The sequence below is a fragment of the Coregonus lavaretus genome (assembly GCF_964263955.1).
Source record: "Coregonus lavaretus genome assembly, chromosome: 38".
NCBI lineage: Eukaryota > Metazoa > Chordata > Actinopteri > Salmoniformes > Salmonidae > Coregonus > Coregonus lavaretus.
In genome coordinates this window covers 18,347,675-18,366,787 of record NC_140025.1, presented here as the reverse complement: position 1 = coordinate 18,366,787, position 19,113 = coordinate 18,347,675, and the positions used below count along the sequence as shown (strand labels likewise).

The following is a 19,113-nucleotide window of genomic DNA, read 5'->3' as shown; positions in this document are numbered from 1 at the left end:
ATTTTAGAAAAGTCCATAGCTTCTAGATAAGTGTTAAAACTATCAAGCCAGTTATTCCACGGGACTGGAGGTTCGCCAGGCACGGCGAGGAATGGTGCTGGCGGTGGTAAACTGAATTCAGCCATCTTCGTCGCCAATGTTATATCTAGCCTAGCTGTAGAAGAACGGACATCTGCACAGTTTCACATTGTACATCACTCTGTCGTTTAATGACATGTGCCACACATTCTGACAACCCATTCATCCGTAAAGCAGCACACTGTCGTAAACCATAACAACGTACAGCACGTCGTACCATACATAACAGTAGTCTCAAATATTTTGTTATATTTTTTAAGAGAAACGGGGTTGGCAGGTAGGATTTAGTTTATCCCTGTGTCTGGCCCACACTCCAGTATGGTAGGTGGCGGTAATGCACCATAACGTTGGATGCCAACCGCCGATAAACCCCACTGAAGAAGAAGAAGATCTGGATGTTTCGTACGAGGCTAGTTGTGACCGCGCTGCTGGATGTGAACGGAATGGAACTTTGTAATTCTGAGTACAGCAGCTTTCAATATTCTATTTACACACGTGCGCTTTACAATGCAATGTTGAAGCATTTCGATGTAGCGTTCAGGCACAACGGACGACTGAACGACACATTTGGAGGTGGCAGTTGAGTTGCCTGCTAATCAACATTAGCTATATTGCGAACTGTCAAGCTAGCTAGCTATCTGTCTGTCACACTGGACACAAGAGACTGTGGACGCGTGGCTCTTCCGCCATCTAAATCCTATTATTTTGCACTCAGTTGTAACCATGTGGCCCAGCATAACAATATGTAGGCCGCTTCTATTGAAATTAAGAAGCGGGTATGCTTTCTCCAAGGACACTCAGCTAACGTTAGTGTCACCAAGCAAACTGATCTTTAGACCCAGTGCATCATGTTCAGGGGTGGGGAAGAAATGGACTCGACCAACAGGATACGACACGGGGTTGAAGACCTACAACAGCCTCACCAAACAGAAAGAACCACTGGTATTGGCTCAGGAAGGAATTGCTACTTGGTATGGAAAAAATTGGATTTCATATAGCTACTACTACTGACCTTTCTGGTATTGAGGGTAGTAACTATTTGTACTGTCACTGCAGGTATAGCTGTGGACCCACTGTCTATGACCATGCTCACCTGGGGCATGCATGGTAACCCACTCTCAAAGTATTTTTTCAATGATACAAAAATGAAATGTCATAAGATGATTTTGCTATACTGAAACCGCTGAACTTTTCTCTGCTCATAGCTCCTATGTCAGATTTGACATCATCCAGAGGGTTCTATCCAGGGTCTTTGGCATCAATGTCATCCATGTCATGGTCATCACTGACATCGATGATAAAATCATCAGAAGAGCTTTGGAGGTAGGCTTATTATACCTCCGATGCAGCCCCTATAATTGAGATGCTGTTGTGCGGATGATTTTGATGTATTTTTCATACTTTGATTATATTTTTGATGACATTGCAGAAAAGCATATCTCCTACAGTCCTGGCCAGAATGTACGAGGAGGAATTTAAAAATGACATGTTAGCCCTGAAGGTGTGTGAGTATGTAATATTTGCTGGGTGGAAGAAATTTGAGCTTTTGTAAGCTGTGTACTATATAGTACTTACCATGCATACATTAATTACTGTACATACACTACCGTTCAAAAGTTTGGGATCACTTGTCCTTGTTTTCGAAAGAAAATCATATTTTTTGTCCATTAAAAGAACATCAAATTGATCAGAAATACAGTGTAGACAATGTTAATGTTGTAAATGGCTATTGTAGCTGGAAACGGCTGATAAAAAAAAAAAAAAAAAAGGAATATCTACAGTCGTGGTCAAAAGTTTTGAGAATTACACAAATACTAATTTTCACAAAGTCTGCTGCCTCAGTTTTGATGATGGCAATTTGCATATACTCCAGAATGTAATGAAGAGTGATCAGATGAATTGCAATTAATTGCAAAGTCCCTCTTTGCCATGAACTTAATCCCCAAAAAACATTTCCACTGCATTTCAGCCCTGCCACAAAAGGACCAGCTGCCATCATGTCAGTCATTCTCTCGTTAACACTGGTGAGTGTTGACGAGGACAAGGCTGGAGATCACTCTGTCATGCTGATTGAGTTAGAATAACAGACTGGAAGCTTTAAAAGGAGGGTGGTGCTTGAAATCAACTTCAACAGGGAAGAGGCGACTCCGGGATGTTGACCTTCTAGGTAGAGTTGCAAAGAAAAATCCATATCTCAGATTCTGGCCAATAAAAAGAAAATATTAGGATGGGCAGTCTTGAGATATGGCTTTTTCTTTGCAACTCTGCCTAGAAGGTCAGCATCCCGGAGTCGCCTCTTCACTGTTGACGTTGAGACTGGTGTTTTGCGGGTACTATTTAATGAAGCTGCCAGTTGAGGACCTGTGAGGGGCCTGTTTCTCAAACTAGACACTCTAATGTATTTGTCCTCTTGCTCAGTTGTGCACCGGGGCCTCCCACTCCTCTTTCTATTCTGGTTAGAGCCAGTTTGCGCTGTTCTGTGAGGGGAGTAACGAGATCTTCTTTTTCTTGGCAATTTCTCGCATGGAGTAGCCTTCATTTCTCAGAACAAGAATAGACTGACGAGTTTCAGAAGAAAGTTATTTGTTTCTGGCCATTTTTAGCCTGTAATCGAACCCACAATTGCTGATGCTCCAGATACTCAACTAGTCTCAAGAAGGCCAATTTGATTGCTTATTTAATCAGCACAACAGTTTTCAGCTATGCTAACATAATTGCAAAAGGGTTTTCTAATGATCAATTAGACTTTTAAAATGATAACTTGGATTAGCAAACACAACGTGCCATTGGAACACAGGACTGATGGTTGCTGATAATCGGCTTCTGTACGCCTATGTAGATATTCCATTAAAAATCAAACGTTTCCAGCTAAAATAGCCATTTACAACATTAACAATGTCTACACTGTATTTCTGATCAATTTGATGTTATTTTAATGGACAAAAAATTTGCTTTTCTTTAGAAAACAAGGACATTTCTAAGTGACACCAAACTTTTGAATGGTAGTGTATATTTGATATGTTGGCAAAGATATGCATGTTTGTTTATATTTTTCAAGGTTCTTCCTCCTGCAGTGTACTTGAGGGTCACTGAGAATATACCTCAAATCGTGGCTTTCATCGAGGGCATCATCAGAAATGAACACGCCTATGCCACAAAACAAGGTATATGTAAAAGTCATTGTTGATACGTTCTCGTTGTTACTTTCTCAAGCCAAGATCAGTTTGCAAATAGTTGCAGGATCTGAATTCTGTGTGTTCATTCTGCTGCAGGGGACGTGTATTTCGATATCAGGTCCATCGGGGACCGTTACGGCAAACTTATGGGTGCTGGAGATGTAGCTGGTGAGCCTGGTACGTGTTTACATCACTTCAGTGTGGCATGTTTTTGTCATACTGTGACTCTTACTTCCTTTGTGTTTGGAAGACTACAGTCTACAGTATGCTTTTTCAAAACCATAGGGAAGGCAATGATTGACTGACTGATACATGTTTTTGGTAGGAACTAAGCTTTAACATACTGTTTCCTAGGGGACACAGAGAAACGGGACAGCAGGGATTTTGCCCTGTGGAAGGCATCCAAGCCGCAGGAGCCCTCCTGGGAGTCTCCCTGGGGCAAGGGAAGACCCGGCTGGCACATCGAATGCTCCACCATTGCCAGGTGCCGACCTCATTTTACTAACCCTTTATTGAAGAATAACCCTATATTCATCATTTAGGTCTAGCATAGTCCCAGATCTGTTTGTGCTGTCTTGCCAATGAAAATGACCACAGGAGTTGGCAAGACGGCACAGATAGATCTGGAACCAGGCTATTTTTAGGTCATCATTATAAGTCTTTGCTTTTGTTTTCAACTCATTCTCTGTCACAGCAAGAAATATCTACCTACGATGGCTTGTGTTAATCTGAAAGAATATGCATCTTATTATCACCCTGTAATGTTATGTCATGAGTTCACTGTATGGAGTTAAATAATCCCCCTGGTGTCTGTCACTTTGGACCGAAAGTATATGAGAATGCATATAGGTCAGTTTCTGAAGGTTTACTTTCACCTCTCTGGTCTCCAGCTCTGTGTTTGGAAGTCAGCTGGACATTCACTCTGGGGGCATCGATCTGGCCTTCCCTCACCATGAGAATGAGATCGCCCAGTGTGAGGCCTACCACCAGTGTGGCCAGTGGGGGAACTACTTCCTGCACTCAGGTAGGACTCCACAGTCCTGTGACACGTAGGTCGTGTTCAGTAGGGCACACCGTAGCAAAACGAAAAGGAGAGTTTCTTATTGTCAGTCAGTTTTATTTAGTTGGAAAGATAATAAACATGACTGTGTTGTCCACTTATATGGAAGATGCTTTACTTAAGTCCTCCATGGGTAATGATGGAGAATGGCAAAAGGAGACAATTCATATCTGCATTTCTACTTTTACTTTATTTTCTTATGCAGGACATTTACATCTAAAAGGAAGTGCTGAGAAAATGTCAAAGTCCTTGAATAATTATATAACGATAAAGGTAAAGTGTTGATCTACAGTACATTTATTACTTTTAAATAAATAAACATCAGTAAATGGTTTCAGGCTTGCACTATAGAAAAGGTCATTTGTTTTATAACAAGTCTGCATTCTTCCTAATTGAGGTAATATCTACCTCATGTGTATCCATATCTCTCACTTGTAGGATTTCCTAGAATCTTACTCCGCCAATGAATTCCGGATGTTCTGCCTACTGACCAAATACAGATCAGGTCTGAACCCTTTTTGGTTGTTTTTATGATGGTAAAATGGTTTTCATTTTACTCAAGTGATGTTGTGCTCGGGGTCATTTTTGTTGTTGTTCACAGCAATCGACTACAGTGACGCCAGCTTGAACGAAGGCCGGAGCTCCCTGGCAACCATTACTGCCTTCACTCATGATGCCCAGGCTTACATGAGGGGCCAGCTACAGTGCCAGGCTGTGCAGGAGGGGGCGCTATGGGAAAGGTAGAGCCTATATCTCCTTTCTGCTATTATATTTATATGCAGTGTAGTACAGCGTTGAATACACACACACACACAAGTTCATTCTAGTGCAGGAACGTCTCATCAGGAAGCATCAGGAGAATCATATGAATTCTCAGTTGATTGAGACACTACTGCCATTTTCTGTTCTCATGATGCCTTTGTCAGGGTGATATATTTGCTTGCATATTTTACACAAGGTGGGTCGCTTATATCTATGTTTAACTGTCATTAGTCGGGTTGAACAGTTCATTTTCCTTACATGAAGGAAAGCAAATAAACCTTGACCAATTCCTTGGTGTCTGTGTTTTCAAGGTTAGCTGAAACCAAAGCAAACGTTGTCAGAGCACTGGCAGATGACTTTGATACGCCGAGGGTCGTCAATGCCATCATGAGCCTTGTTTACTATGGGAACTGCCATCTTCAGCCAATCACTAAGGTAACCTGTCAAGATGAGAACCATGACAAACGTAGCGTACCCCTCTGAGGAACAGGTTCAGGTGAAGAAAGTCAACATCTCAGCATGTCATCACACAACTAACCTGAATAAGATGTTACATAATCACAAGTCATACCTAGGGCTGTGGCGGTCACGAAATTTCGTCAGCCGGTGATTGTCAAGCAAATAACTGTCGGTCTCACGGTAATTGACCGTTAATTAACATAAACACATTTAGCATATCCTGGCTTCCACACATAGCCTACAAGCCACTGATGCTGACCTTTGGAACATCTACATTTTAAAAAGTATAATAAATGTATGTAATATAGCCTACACCTTCACAAAAAATCCATTATTTATTTTATACAGGTCTAAAGAAGCATGATATGAAGGAAATGTAGTCTATTTCAGTAGAACAGAATAGCATACTCAGAGTTGTCCTTATGTTAGGTCCTGATCTGGCTATGCCAAATGGCTATGGGCTACACTAGTTCATTTAGCAGACAAGATTTGCTTAGAATTCCGTGGCATTATTTTATAGTATGAAGAATATAATTGAACAAAGCTGAATAAAATAGAAAGGATATTTTCTCCAAACGATTTGAGGGAGTGCGCACATGCGGCTGTTCTGTGTTGAGTGGTTAAAGAAATACAGTGAGGGGAAAAAAGTATTTGATCCCCTGCTGATTTTGTACGTTTTCCCACTGACAAAGACATGATCAGTCTATAATTTTAATGGTAGGTTTATTTGAACAGTGAGAGACAGAATAACAACAACAAAAAACAGAAAAATGTATGTCAAAAATGTTATAAATTGATTTGCATTTTAATGAGGGAAATAAGTATTTGACCCCTCTGCAAAACATGACTTAGTACTTAGTGGCAAAACCCTTGTTGGCAATCACAGAGGTCAGACATTTCTTGTAGTTGGCCACCAGGTTTGCACACATCTCAGGAGGGATTTTGTCCCACTCCTCTTTGCAGATCTTCTCCAAGTCATTAAGGTTTCGAGCCTGACGTTTGGCAACTCGAACCTTCAGCTCCCTCCACAGATTTTCTATGGGATTAAGGTCTGGAGATTGGCTAGGCCACTCCAGGACCTTAATGTGCTTCTTCTTGAGCCACTCCTTTGTTGCCTTGGCCGTGTGTTTTGGGTCATTGTCATGCTGGAATACCCATCCAAGACCCATTTTCAATGCCCTGGCTGAGGGAAGGAGGTTCTCACCCAAGATTTGACGGTACATGGCCCCGTCCATCGTCCCATTGATGCGGTGAAGTTGTCCTGTCCCCTTAGCAGAAAAACACCCCCAAAGCATAATGTTTCCACCTCCATGTTTGACGGTGGGGATGGTGTTCTTGGGATCATAGGCAGCATTCCTCCTCCTCCAAACACGGCGAGTTGAGTTGATGCCAAAGAGCTCGATTTTGGTCTCATCTGACCACATCACTTTCACCCATTCTCCTCTGAATCATTCAGATGTTCATTGGCAAACTTCAGACGGCCCTGTATATGTGCTTTCTTGAGCAGGGGGTCCTTGCGGGCGCTGCAGGATTTCAGTCCTTTACGGCGTAGTGTGTTACCAATTGTTTTCTTGGTGACTATGGTCCCAGCTGCCTTGAGATCATTGACAATATCCTCCCTTGTAGTTCTGGGCTGATTCCTCACCGTTCTCATGATCATTGCAACTCCCGAGGTGAGATCTTGCATGGAGCCCCAGGCCGAGGGAGATTGACAGTTATTTTGTGTTTCTTCCATTTGCGAATAATCGCACCAACTGTTGTTACCTTCTCACCAAGCTGCTTGGCGATGGTCTTGTAGCCCATTCCAGCCTTGTGTAGGTCTACAATCTTGTCCCTGACATCCTTGGAGAGCTCTTTGGTCTTGGCCATGGTGGAGAGTTTGGAATCTGATTGATTGATTGCTTCTGTGGACAGGTGTCTTTTATACAGGAAACAAGGTGAGATTAGGAGCACTCCCTTTAAGAGTGTGCTCCTAATCTCAGCTCGTTACCTGTATAAAAGACACCTGGGAGCCAGAAATCTTTGTGATTGAGAGGGGGTCAAATACTTATTTCCCTCATTTAAAATGCAAATCAGTTTATAACATTTTTGACATGCGTTTTTCTGGATTTTTTTGTTGTTATTCTGTCTGTCACTGTTCAAATAAACCTGCCATTAAAATTATAGACTGATCATGTCTTTGTCAGTGGGCAAACGTACAAAATCAGCAGGGGATCAAATACTTTTTTCCCTCACTGTAGGTATTCCTATATGATTAATTTAGAGTTATTAATGTAATTTTAGTTGTTCTACAAACATTGGGCTAAATGTTTTGATTTTTAATACATTGTAAGGCTGCATGATGCGACTGATGATTTGAAAAAAGTTGCTTGAAAGGCATGAGCTCTGCTTTATTTTTTGCGCAGGCTGTACACTCTACACCATTCACAATTTGACAAGCAACTAGAAGTTCACGGCGGCATCCCCATTTGTGTGGCTGTAATGCATATTGAAGATATTGGAAGTACTGTCCACATTTACTTTTCATCAGCCAACAAGATGAGTAGGCCTGTCAATCTACTATAGTACAAAGGTCGACCTATTCTGTGCGAGAAATAAATATTCCAAACATAGTCTGGGACAGTTGTGGGATGCGATAGATCCCAAATTAATACAACCACTAGCATCAAAAAAATTTTTTTACGCAATGTGGCTGACGCAACAGATCAGAACGTTTAGCTTAAAATGTTAATAAACCTTTAGGCTATTTCTTCACATTATAAGCGCAGCAATGCGCACATGGTAGTAGGCTATAAGCGCAAATGTTCCATTAGCGGAAAACACCATTATCAAAAGTGACCGCAATTTATGCATGTAATGCTTTTATTATAAAGGTGCATTTTTATGGTGAATATTATCTTCCCCAAACTTGAAACTCACGCTCTGTCTATGTATGCCAGTTAGGCAATACACCCCTTGTAAATCAGATTAATGTGCTTAATAAAAAAAAAATATTTGGCCACTTAAGTTGTGATATAAACCTTATTAAAACATATAGGCCTATGGGCTAGGCTACATAAGGTGTGCGACTATGATTTGAAAAAAAGACATTGTTTCTTATGCTGGGCATCATTCACAAGTGATAGGCTAATATTGTCACCCATCAGACTATTCTTGATTTAATCATGTCTTTACGTATACTAAATAATATGTGTGAAATTTGTTTTGATTTAGAATGGACCATTATCATACCCCTGAATCGAAACAGGGGCAGCGGGAAAAAATACATGTAATCTATGCACTTAAATAGCGAATGGAGGACGCTTTTCCCCGTGGTTTATTTTCATGCCAGCCAGGTAGGCTATACTCCTGTTGTAAATATACGCAATGTGCTTAATATTAGGAAAGTTGAAAAATAAATATAGTAGGCCTAGCCTATAGAAAGCTGATCCTCCTCTTTTTAGTAGAGGCCAACACTCTGTTTTCTCGCGCAGTTGCATAGCCTACTGAAATGTTGCGCAACATGAGCTCATGGGCTCTCATTAAGTATTTGATTTAGATTTTCGAATACATTTGTATTGATGTCAGAGTGATTAGAGGGACGATAGCGTGCTGAGTACTAGGCAGTTAGCAAGTTTGGTAGGCTACTAATGACCATCAGCAGCATCATAGCTTGGAGAAGCCTAATTACCGTGACTAAACGGTCACGTGGAATTTGACAGCCTTCATGACTTGTGACCGCCAGTGTGGCGGTAATACTGTCACCGCAACAGCCCTAGTCATACCTTCACACATTGCATTGAATTGTTAAAAGATGACACAATTTCTCATGGAGATTTTCCTGTGTTTCATAAGGGGATGGCTTGTACTGTATGGTGAATGGTTCATTGTTCTTTATTGTGCCTTGTCTGATTAGCCTGACGGATCACCAAGGACCCCAGCTGTGTTTGGGGCCATCCTCGCCTACATCAGGGAAACCTTTGAGGTCCTGGGGGTCGACCTGCTAGACAGAAAGGTCAGAGATTAAAGTTCATAGTTAACACATAGCTGACTGACATTATGACAACACCATGACAACACAATAGGAGTGTATCACCTCAAATACTCAGCGCAGCACCAGGGCCGGGGTTCAATCCGATCGGGCTTTGCACCTTTTTATAGGCAATGTTCCCTCGTTCGCGGAGACTGTATTCACAGTAAACGCTGTATATGTCGGCTCAATCAGAAATCTATTTAAAACCTCTTAAGGATCGGACCCTTTTTTTCAATTTTCGCCTAAAATGACATACACAAATCTAACTGTTTGTAGCTTAGGACCTGAAGCAAGGATATGCATATCCTTGATATCATTTGAAAGGAAACACTTTGAAGTTTGTGGAAATGTGAAATTAATGTAGGAGAATATAACACATTAGATCTGGTAAAAGATAATACAAACCAAAAAACTTTTTTTTTCATCTTTGAAATGCAAGAGAAAGGCCAGACAGTGATGTAGGATTCTAGATGTAATTTAGATGTTGTCCAACAGATGGCAGCAGTGTGTGTGCAAAGTTTCAGACTGATCCAGTGAATAATTACATCACTACACAATATTTTGTATGAAGTCTGCCAGGAGTTTTCCCAAATGTGCCGAATTGGTTTTCAAGTACATAACTATAGAGAACATACAAAAATGCTATGGTAATACAAAATGTAAGTTTGCACACTCCAAGGAATGTCATAAATGATGGATCATTAGCTTCCCTACAGAAAAGACACTAACCTTCACACATCTAGATGGCCGGGCGGGGTGGGTGTGGAGTCAAACAAAACTACACTACATTTCTATCTCTGGGACCCTCAGGATGACAAATCAGAGCAAGATTACTGAATGTAAGTACATTATTTACCTTCAGAGGTGAATGTACCAAACCAGTTGCCGTGATAAGTGTTTTGTTGTTGTGCACTATCCTCAAACAATAGCATGGTCTTTTTTAGCTGTAATAGCTACTGTAAATTGGACACTGCAGTTAGATTAACAAGAATTTAAGCTTTCTGCCCATATAAGATATTTATATGTCCTGGAAAGTTGGCTGTTGTTTACAACACCATTTTAGTCACATATCGCATATTGAGCAACAACCGTCGATTCGATTCCCTAGAGGTTAAATATCAAGAAGCACTATTACGCGGATCTACCACTTGATTGGATTGAATCCGGCCTTATTTCAGTGCAACATATGATTGTGTACATTGTGTGTCTGCACCATTTTAATGGTAAATGTCCATAAACGATTGCCACCATCTCATTGAAGTAAATGCCAGCTCTATTGGTAGTATGGGGTAGTATGTTGTCTTTTTGATGCAAGTGACACTTTTCTTCTGTGGTTAAAATGGCACCTATTATGGGCCTAAAATCAGGTTAATTATAACCATTTTACGTTACTTTTGACATACTTTAGTCATTTAGCAGACGCTTTTATCCAGAGCGACTTACAGTAGTAAGTACATACATTTTCGTGGCAATCCAAGCCACAACCCTGGCGTTGCAACCGCCATGCATGACCAACTGAGCCATAAGGGACCATAACCCTAACTGGTTTACTTGTTCCCATATCTCACCTCTCTTCATCTTCAGGAGGCTCATTCTGTAGATTCTTCGGGGACCCTAGAGAACGTGGTGGAGCAGTTGGCTCGTTTCCGTAGCGACGTGCGGGCCTTCGCTTTGTCCGTGGAAGACACGCCCCCTGGAGAGCCTGTCCCTGCCAGTCAAAGACCACGCTCAGAAAGGTTACCCCTCCTCAAGGCCTGCGACACCCTGCGGAAAGACCTTGCACCTTTGGGAGTGCACATAAGGGTTAGTGTGTGTAGGTCGGTGGAGGCTCCTCAAAGGATTAAGACCATCCTAATCAGTGAATTTCATAAAAATAGTGAAACATTAAGAAAGTTATCCTTTTTAGATAAAACTATACTAAATATATTTACACCAAATAGCTGATTAAAACACACTGTTTTGCAATTAAGGTCTACAGTAGCCTCAACAGCACTCTCTCGGGGAGCACCATGGTGTAGCCGGAGGACAGCTATTTTCAGTCCTCCTCTGGGTACATTGACTTCAATACAAAACCTAGGAGGCTCATGGTTCTCACCCCCTTCCATAGATTTACACAGTAATTATGACAACATATCAGAGCTCTTGCAACATGAACTGACATGTTATCCTACCAATCAAAGAAGTGTGGACATTTACAAGCGAAAGTGAACAAGAGAAATTGTGCAAATTACTTGTGCTAATTTTGTTGGCATTTTGGTAATAGACGCCCAATGTTCTTTTTGCATTTTTAGCGCCCCCTTGCATGCTAAGCTTGTGATAACGTAAATCCCGGAATGGAAATCTAGATAACGCCCAAGCTTACTGTACTGCGTGATTGTAGCGGGTTTACTAACGCGTTACTTCTAGTAGCTATGTTGACTATGACATTAGCTAATATGGTGACAATGATGTAGACTGTGTGTAGCGGTTAGCGGGTATGTTATGAAAGTTTGTCTTGGAGTTTTTTTTGCTGTGTCACAGACAGCTGTTGTGCACTGAAGTCCACAAGCAAAGAAGAAAGGTGAGAGAAGGAGAGCTCATAGATGCGAGAAGGAATTATACATCGAGCAAAGTGATGATGCTGTTTGAATGTGGCTGCTATGAAAGTGAAGTGTGTGTGTGGGTGATCAGGGGTGTATTCGTTCTGCCGATTCTGTTGCAAAACATTTCTTAAACGTAAGTAAAGACCGACCGACAATAAACTCTTGTTTTGGTTGCAAAACGGAACAACTGTTTGGACTAATGATTACAACCTAGATCAGCTAGGTGCAGGCAAGAGTGTGCGATACATTATTGAATGTGTCACTGTCACCTTTGTCGCTCAACCTCCTATGCACCTAAGTTAATACGTTATAAACTTACATACAGTACCTTCGGAAAGTATTCAGACCCCTTGACTTTTTCCACACTTTGTTAGGTTACAGCCTTATTCTAAAATTGATTCAATTGTTTTTTTCCCTCATCAATTTACACACAATACCCCATAATGACAAAGCAAAAACAGGTTTTTAGAAATGTTTGCGTTTAAATAAGTATTCAGACCCTTTACTCAGTCCTTTGTTGAAGTACCTATGGCAGCGATTACAGCTTCGAGTCTTCTTGGGTATGATGCTAGAAGCTTGGCACACCTGTATTTGGGGAGTTTCTCCCATTCTTCTCTGCAGATCCTCTCAAGCTCTGTCAGGTTAGATGGGGAGCGTCGCTGCACAGCTATTTTCAGGTCTCTCCAGAGATGTTACATCGGGTTCAAGTCCGGGCTCTTGCTGGGCCACTCAAGGACATTCAGAGACTTGTTCTTCGCCCCAGTCTGAGGTCCTGAACGCTTTGGAGCAGGTTTTCATCAAGGATCTCTCTGTACTTTGCTCCGTTCATCTTTGCGTCGATCCTGACTAGTCTACCAGTCCATGCCGCTGAAAAACATCCCCACAGCATGATGCTGCCACCACCATGCTTCACCGTAGGGATGGTGCCAGGTTTCCTCCAGACCTGACGCTTGGCATTCAGCCCAAAGAGTTAAATCTTGTTTCTCATGGTCTGAGAGTCTTTCGGTGCCTTTGGCAAACTCCAAGCGGGCTGTCATGTGCCTTTTACTGAGGAGTGGCTTCTGTCTGGTCACTCTACCATAAACGCCTGATTGGTGGAGTGCTGCAGAGATGGTTATCCTTCTGGAAGGTTCTCCCATCTCCATAGAGGAACTCTAGAGCTCTGTCAGAGTGACCATCAGGTTCTTGGTCACCTCCCTGACTAAGGCCCTCCTCCCCCGATTGCTCAGTTTGGCCGGACGGCCAGCTCTAGGAATAGTCTTGGCGGTTCCAAACTTCTTCCATTTAAGAATGGAGGCCACTGTGTTCTTGGGGACCTTCATTGCTGCATACATTTTTTTGTACCCTTCCCCAGATCTGTGACTCAAGAAAATCCTGTCTCGGAGCTCTACGGACAATTCCTTCTACCTCATGGCTAGGTATTTGCTCTGACATGCACTGTCAACTGTGGGGCCTTTATATAGGCAGGTGTGTGCCTTTCCAAATCATGTCCAATCAATTGAATTTACCACAGGTGGACTCCAATCAAGTTCTAGAAACATCTGAAGGATGATCAATGGAAACCAGATGAGCTCAATTTCGAGTCTCATAGCAAAGGGTCTGAATACTTATGCAAATAAGGTATCTTTTTTTATTTGTAATACATTTGCAAAAATGTTTAAAAACCGGTTTTCGCTTTGTCATTATGGGGTATTGTGTGTAGATTGCTGAGGATGTTATTCATTTTTTTTAATAAGGCTGTAACGTAACAAAATATGGAAAAAGTCAAGGGGTCTGAATGTTTTCCGAAGGTTGTAGCAATGATGGGTATAAGGCAAATTTGAGTATCATGTTGTAGCCTAAACCTATCGATGTTACATTGAGCTGTTTGAATGGAATGTGAATGACAGTCATCCAATATGCTGTAATAGAAATATGGCCATGCTCGTAAAAAAATTAGCATTTAATAGTCAGAGTTCCTTTAGGCAAGTAATATTTGAATGAAAAAAACAACAAAACATTTAACACTTGAAATATTTTTCCTCAAAGGTTGCAGCATAGGATAAAACTAACCCAAGTAGTGGGCGGGAGGTAGCTTAGTGGTTAAGAGCATTGTGCCAGTAACCGAAAGGTCGCTGGTTCTAATCCCCGAGCCGACTAGGTGAAAAATCTGTCTGTGCCCTTGAGAAAGGCACTTAACCCTAATTGCTCCTGTAAGTCGCTCTGGATAAGAGTGTCTGCTAAATTACTCAAATGTAAAACATTTAAACACTTGGATACTTTATGCCATCTAGTGTCCAAAAATACATCCTGCATCAATGAAGCACATTCATCTAATAAAGCCTTATTATACATTAAATTAACATATTTAGCTATGTACTGATATTGCAAAATAAACCATACTGTTATAGCTTGCTTGGAAGACGTGAGTGTTTGTAGTATGAAGAGGTCTAACTGGGTGACATTCCTTCATCATATTACTCAAGTTGTTCTTTTTTTCTGGATTCAGGACAGAGGCCCCAACTCCACTTGGGAGATTTCTCAGAAGAGGTCAGCTGGCCAGGACAAGGAAAAGTAGAACAGAATTGCAAACAGAATGTGCTTAGATTTTGAGTTTTGTATGTCCTGGTTTGGATGAAGATTGAGGACTACCACAAAGACTGAGAGACATGGAATTGTGGGTTGGAGCTGCTATTATGTTGTTGACGATTTACTCAAGACTTTGGAAGGATTGGTATAATGGAATTTCAGTCATAGGGCAGGTTGGACTATGACACTGGCAATGGATATGATACGATCGCATTGTTTTCTTAAATGGACATTCAAGTCATCATAAATGATACTGAGGTCTGCAGAAAGTTCTTGATAGAATTGTGTATTAACTATTGTGTTCATGTAAAATATTTTTCACCTTAAGCTATTTGATTCAAAGTACAATGTATTTCAGGGGAATGACTATCAAATATGTACATATTTTTAAATCAGAATTGTCACATTATTCCTGTGCAAAATGCCATTTAAATTATTACACACAAAAAATATATATAAACGCAACATGTAAAGTGTTGGTCCCATGTTTCATGAGCTGAAGAAGAAAATTCAAGAAAAATTCCATACGCACAAAAGGCTTATTTGCTCTAAAATGTTGTGCACAAATTTGTTTGCATCCCTGTTAGTGAGCATTTCACCTTTGCCAAGATAATATATCCGCTTGACAGGGTTGGCGTATCAAGAGGCTGATTAAACAGCATGGTTATTACACAGGTGCACCTTGTGCTGGGGACAAAAGGCCACTTTAAAATGTGCAGTTTTGAGGGAGTGTGTAATTGGCATGCTGACTACAGTTATGTCCACCAAAGCATTTGCCAGATAATTGAATGTTCATTTCTCTACCATAAGCTGCCTCCAAAATTGTCCAGTGGATGGCTTTTGCCTGCTATGTTTGTTCAGTATTTGTCTTTCTGTTGTTGCTACATTATACAATTTGCTACTGATTTCATAATTAGAGGGGGTGGAAATATAGAAGTAAAAGGATGCCAACCTTTGTGATTACATTTCTCAGTTTATTAATTGTTATCAAATAAAGGTCACAAGACTAAAATGTAGCAAAACAAATACAATAGCTACACACATGCATATATAAAGGGAAAACCCTTTTTGGCTTGGTGGAGTACATTTACATTTTCCAATCAAATCTCAGTTATGATTGATTGATCCTGCATGCTCGTTGGCCAGATACTATAAAACGTCCAGCAGTCTTTCGCACAAGTTTCCCCAGTCGTCATTTTCTGAGTGAACTCTGAGCATTGAGCAAGCTGTGTCACAATTTCATTGATATATCCGTTCATGTAGAAACAAGTCATATGCCTTTTATTCTGCGGGGGATGCTAAATGGGTAGAAGTTGACTCACGGTTGGTTTGGTCAATCCTATGCATTCATTCACTTTAGACCTACACATGTTATATGCATGTCAAAACCGAAGGCCACATGACAGACTGTAACAGTAGTGAAGCTTAATTTGCGTTCTGACAATTTTATCAAACAGGTTTTTAATGAAAGTCAATTGCACTTTTGAGATATTGTCGCCTGTTCGGGTAACCAGACAGAGAATGAAAAGAACCATGCCTGAAACGAAAAGGGCGAGGAGGCCCGACGTGAAACTGGTTATATTGGGGGACATGAACGTTGGAAAGACCTCCCTGTTACACAGGTACATGGATAAAAAGTTAAGTGATACCATTAGTACTGTCGGCGGTGCGTTCTACTTAAAGCAGTGGGGACCCTACAACATATCGCTTTGGGACACCGCAGGTAGGTATTTTTTATGATAAAATCTATTATTTCTATTTTCATTACTAGTATAGCAAATGGGGAAAGTGCAGTGTGAATTTCTACCTTTATTTTGCATTTTTAAATGCACAGGCAGACTAATTGCAACAAATTAGGCTATACACATCAAGAGTTATTTGTTGACAGAACCAAGCTTCAATATATATTTTCCAAATTCACAGTAGGGTTTCAAGAAAATATTTTTGGAACTTTTATTTTATGTCTAAGTTTGGGGGGGATTTGTTTTCAGTGGGGGAATGAATGGGGCGGGGGGGGGGGGGGGTTAGTGCTTGACATAGTAGTTAGGCCTACTTTGCATACAGAGCTACACTGAAGATAACCTTCTCTTATCTTGAGTGACAAACCTCACTAGACCCTGCTCCTCAATCCCAAACTGGATTTTTCCATTCAATACAGCAATCAGTAGGTTTTGTGTGTGGAATACCCACAGCATAATGAAAATGGGTATATATGGTAAAAGTTTCTGACTGCCCATGTGTATATCTCTGTTGGTTTATGTCTGTTCTTACTGTATTGTAGAGTGACCCTGCGTTCATAAACACGTATATTGACTCCCCCAAGGGAGATCGGTGTCTTGGAGCAGTTGACAGCGTGCAGGTCTTTCGACCAGAAGGTTGAGGGTTCGCAGACCACCTTGGACAAGCATAATCTCCCTTCTTGTTTCATTACACTATGTAACCATCTAAACATGATTAATGTTTCACTACCAGGTCGGGAGCAGTTCCACGGGCTCGGCTCCATGTACTGCCGGGGCGCGTCCGCTGTCATCCTCACCTACGACGTGACCAACTGGCAGAGCCTGGCCGAGCTGGAGGAGCGCTTCCTGTCTCTCACCGACACGGCCAATCATGACTGCATCTACGCCGTGGTGGGTAACAAGGCTGACCTTACTGACCCCCCCAATGAAGAAGAAGACTATGAGGGGGGTTGCCCCATCCACAAACCGCACTATGCCTCCCACCTCACCCCTCCAGTCTCCCCCACTACGGGCTCCCCCGTGGCCAACCGAGAGGTTCGAAAGGAGGATGCCGTGGCACTCTACCAGCGTATCCTCCGGTACAAGGTGCTGGATGAGCGTTCGAGCCCACCTGCAGAGAAGATGTGCTTTGAGACGAGCGCCAAGACGGGTGCCAACGTGGACGTGTTATTCGAGACGCTGTTCGACATGGTGCTGCCGTCCATCCTGAGGATGAGGTCAGAGAGCGAGGCCTCACCCACCGTAGACCTGGAGGACTATGGGCCGGTGTCCAGCAAGCAGACCAAGGGGGGCTGCTGCTGAACGGAGTAGGGTGAAGTTGCCCCAAGACGCTGATCTTGGGTCTATTTTGCATTTCCCCACAAATGGGTAAGGTTAGGATTGGGGAGGGGAAACTGATCCTAGATCTGTACCTTGGGGAAAGTTTACCCCAGAGCCTGCTGAAGATGACAAGGAAGCCGTCTTGGGGAGAATCTCAATTGTATACTCCTCGCCTCCTCTCTCCTCATCTTCTTCTCATAACCCATTGGATGAGAAAGCCAGAGGTCCCTCCCCTCTGACCATCTCCTCCAATAGGTTTTGAGATGGAGGCGAGGACTATGTAATTGAGAATCTCCCCTGGGGTTGGGGGTTGGTTTTCACAGACACACACACACACACACGTATGTACACCCACATAGTTTCTACTTTAATACAGAGGGATTCCTCATCAAGTGAGCTCAACTGTTCAGCAGGGCCGGATGACCAAACAGGCACTCTGGGCACGTGCCCCGGGGCCCCCAACTCATGTTTTTGTTGCATATGATACCAAAATGTGTAGAATTTTAGGAAATTAACTTTAAAACTGCAAAATTATCTTAGCCTTATGGCAAAATGTGAACAAAATGAGATGAGCTATAAAATACCAAAAAGTAATCTCTGCCCAATGGCAAAAAGTGTAGAATTGCAGGAAATGTAAAACTGTATATGTCCACATATTCTCTTAGCCTCATGACAAAATTCGTAGAATAGCATTATAAAACGTTATCTTTGTTTACAATCTGCCTAAATTAAACACATTCTACCTCAATAATGGTTATTGAATTTCAGCTTTCTGTGAATAACATGGTTTTTAATTTTGAAGGCACAATGTTGTTATTCTACATAATGGTGTAGAATGCTACCACCAGGGGGTAGTGTAGAGACTGTTTTTAGTGAGCTCCCATTGAATATGGAGGACTAAGAATATGGCCAAAGAACCAAAAGATCCTCTTTACCCCCAAGACATTCTGTTGCCACCATGATTAAGAAATAGAACAGAATTAATGTACTGGTGAGACCGAGTGACTGATGAGATTTCAAACTACTGTCCGTCATTTAACCAACATTTTCACACATACGCTTCTCAATAATGTTCTTAGAGCATTTTGATTCTCTGGGAATTTAGAACGCAAACATTTTGATATGTTCAGAATCCCAACGAGGGCTGAGTGACTTGTTATTGGGGCCACTTTACTCACCTGTCACCTTAGACATTGGAACAAGTGTTCTAGTAAGAGGTTTACGTGGCCGAGTGTCTGTCTAAAACTGTGCCATGGATATGATGGTGTTTGTTTCAGTGTCTTGAGCCGATTAAACTAAGCTCCCTACCTGACAATCTGGGGCGGACTGGGACCAAAAACAAACAACACTGTGAAGC

At 41.7% G+C, this 19,113-nt stretch overlaps 2 protein-coding genes across 3 annotated transcripts; both read left to right on the top strand.

Annotated features, from left to right (window-relative positions):
* The first annotated feature begins 454 nt into the window (after window positions 1-454).
* Window positions 455-15,170, top strand: cars2 (cysteinyl-tRNA synthetase 2, mitochondrial). 2 transcript variants are annotated; one of them, XM_084155389.1, is made up of 15 exons: window positions 455-1,049; window positions 1,135-1,185; window positions 1,284-1,401; window positions 1,508-1,579; window positions 3,137-3,242; window positions 3,351-3,431; window positions 3,609-3,738; window positions 4,145-4,278; window positions 4,520-4,587; window positions 4,753-4,819; window positions 4,916-5,054; window positions 5,388-5,511; window positions 9,431-9,529; window positions 11,132-11,350; window positions 14,618-15,170. In XM_084155389.1, the coding sequence occupies exons 1-15, from the start codon at window positions 802-804 to the stop codon at window positions 14,684-14,686; spliced, it is 1,725 nt and encodes a 574-aa protein (XP_084011515.1). In that variant the 5' UTR covers window positions 455-801; the 3' UTR covers window positions 14,687-15,170. The 2 variants fall into 2 exon arrangements, with proteins under 2 accessions (XP_084011515.1, XP_084011516.1); XM_084155390.1 differs by lacking the exon at window positions 11,132-11,350.
* Window positions 15,171-16,161: 991 nt separating this feature from the next.
* On the top strand, window positions 16,162-17,738 carry LOC311112245 (ras-related protein Rab-20-like; the record flags this gene model as incomplete). Its single annotated transcript, XM_084155291.1, has 2 exons — window positions 16,162-16,420; window positions 17,170-17,738. The coding sequence occupies 2 exons, from the start codon at window positions 16,162-16,164 to the stop codon at window positions 17,736-17,738; spliced, it is 828 nt and encodes a 275-aa protein (XP_084011417.1).
* Window positions 17,739-19,113: the final 1,375 nt, after the last annotated feature.

What these genes read in the sequence shown, in the direction of transcription:
- cars2 (XM_084155389.1), top strand. Translation starts at nt 802, where the DNA reads ATGTGGCCCAGCATAACAATATGTAGGCCGCTTCTATTGAAATTAAGA. An exon ending in GCTCACCTGGGGCATGCATG is followed by an intron (nt 1,186 to 1,283) that starts GTAACCCACTCT and finishes CTCTGCTCATAG; the next exon opens with CTCCTATGTCAGATTTGACA. An exon ending in ATGACATGTTAGCCCTGAAG is followed by an intron (nt 1,580 to 3,136) that starts GTGTGTGAGTAT and finishes ATATTTTTCAAG; the next exon opens with GTTCTTCCTCCTGCAGTGTA.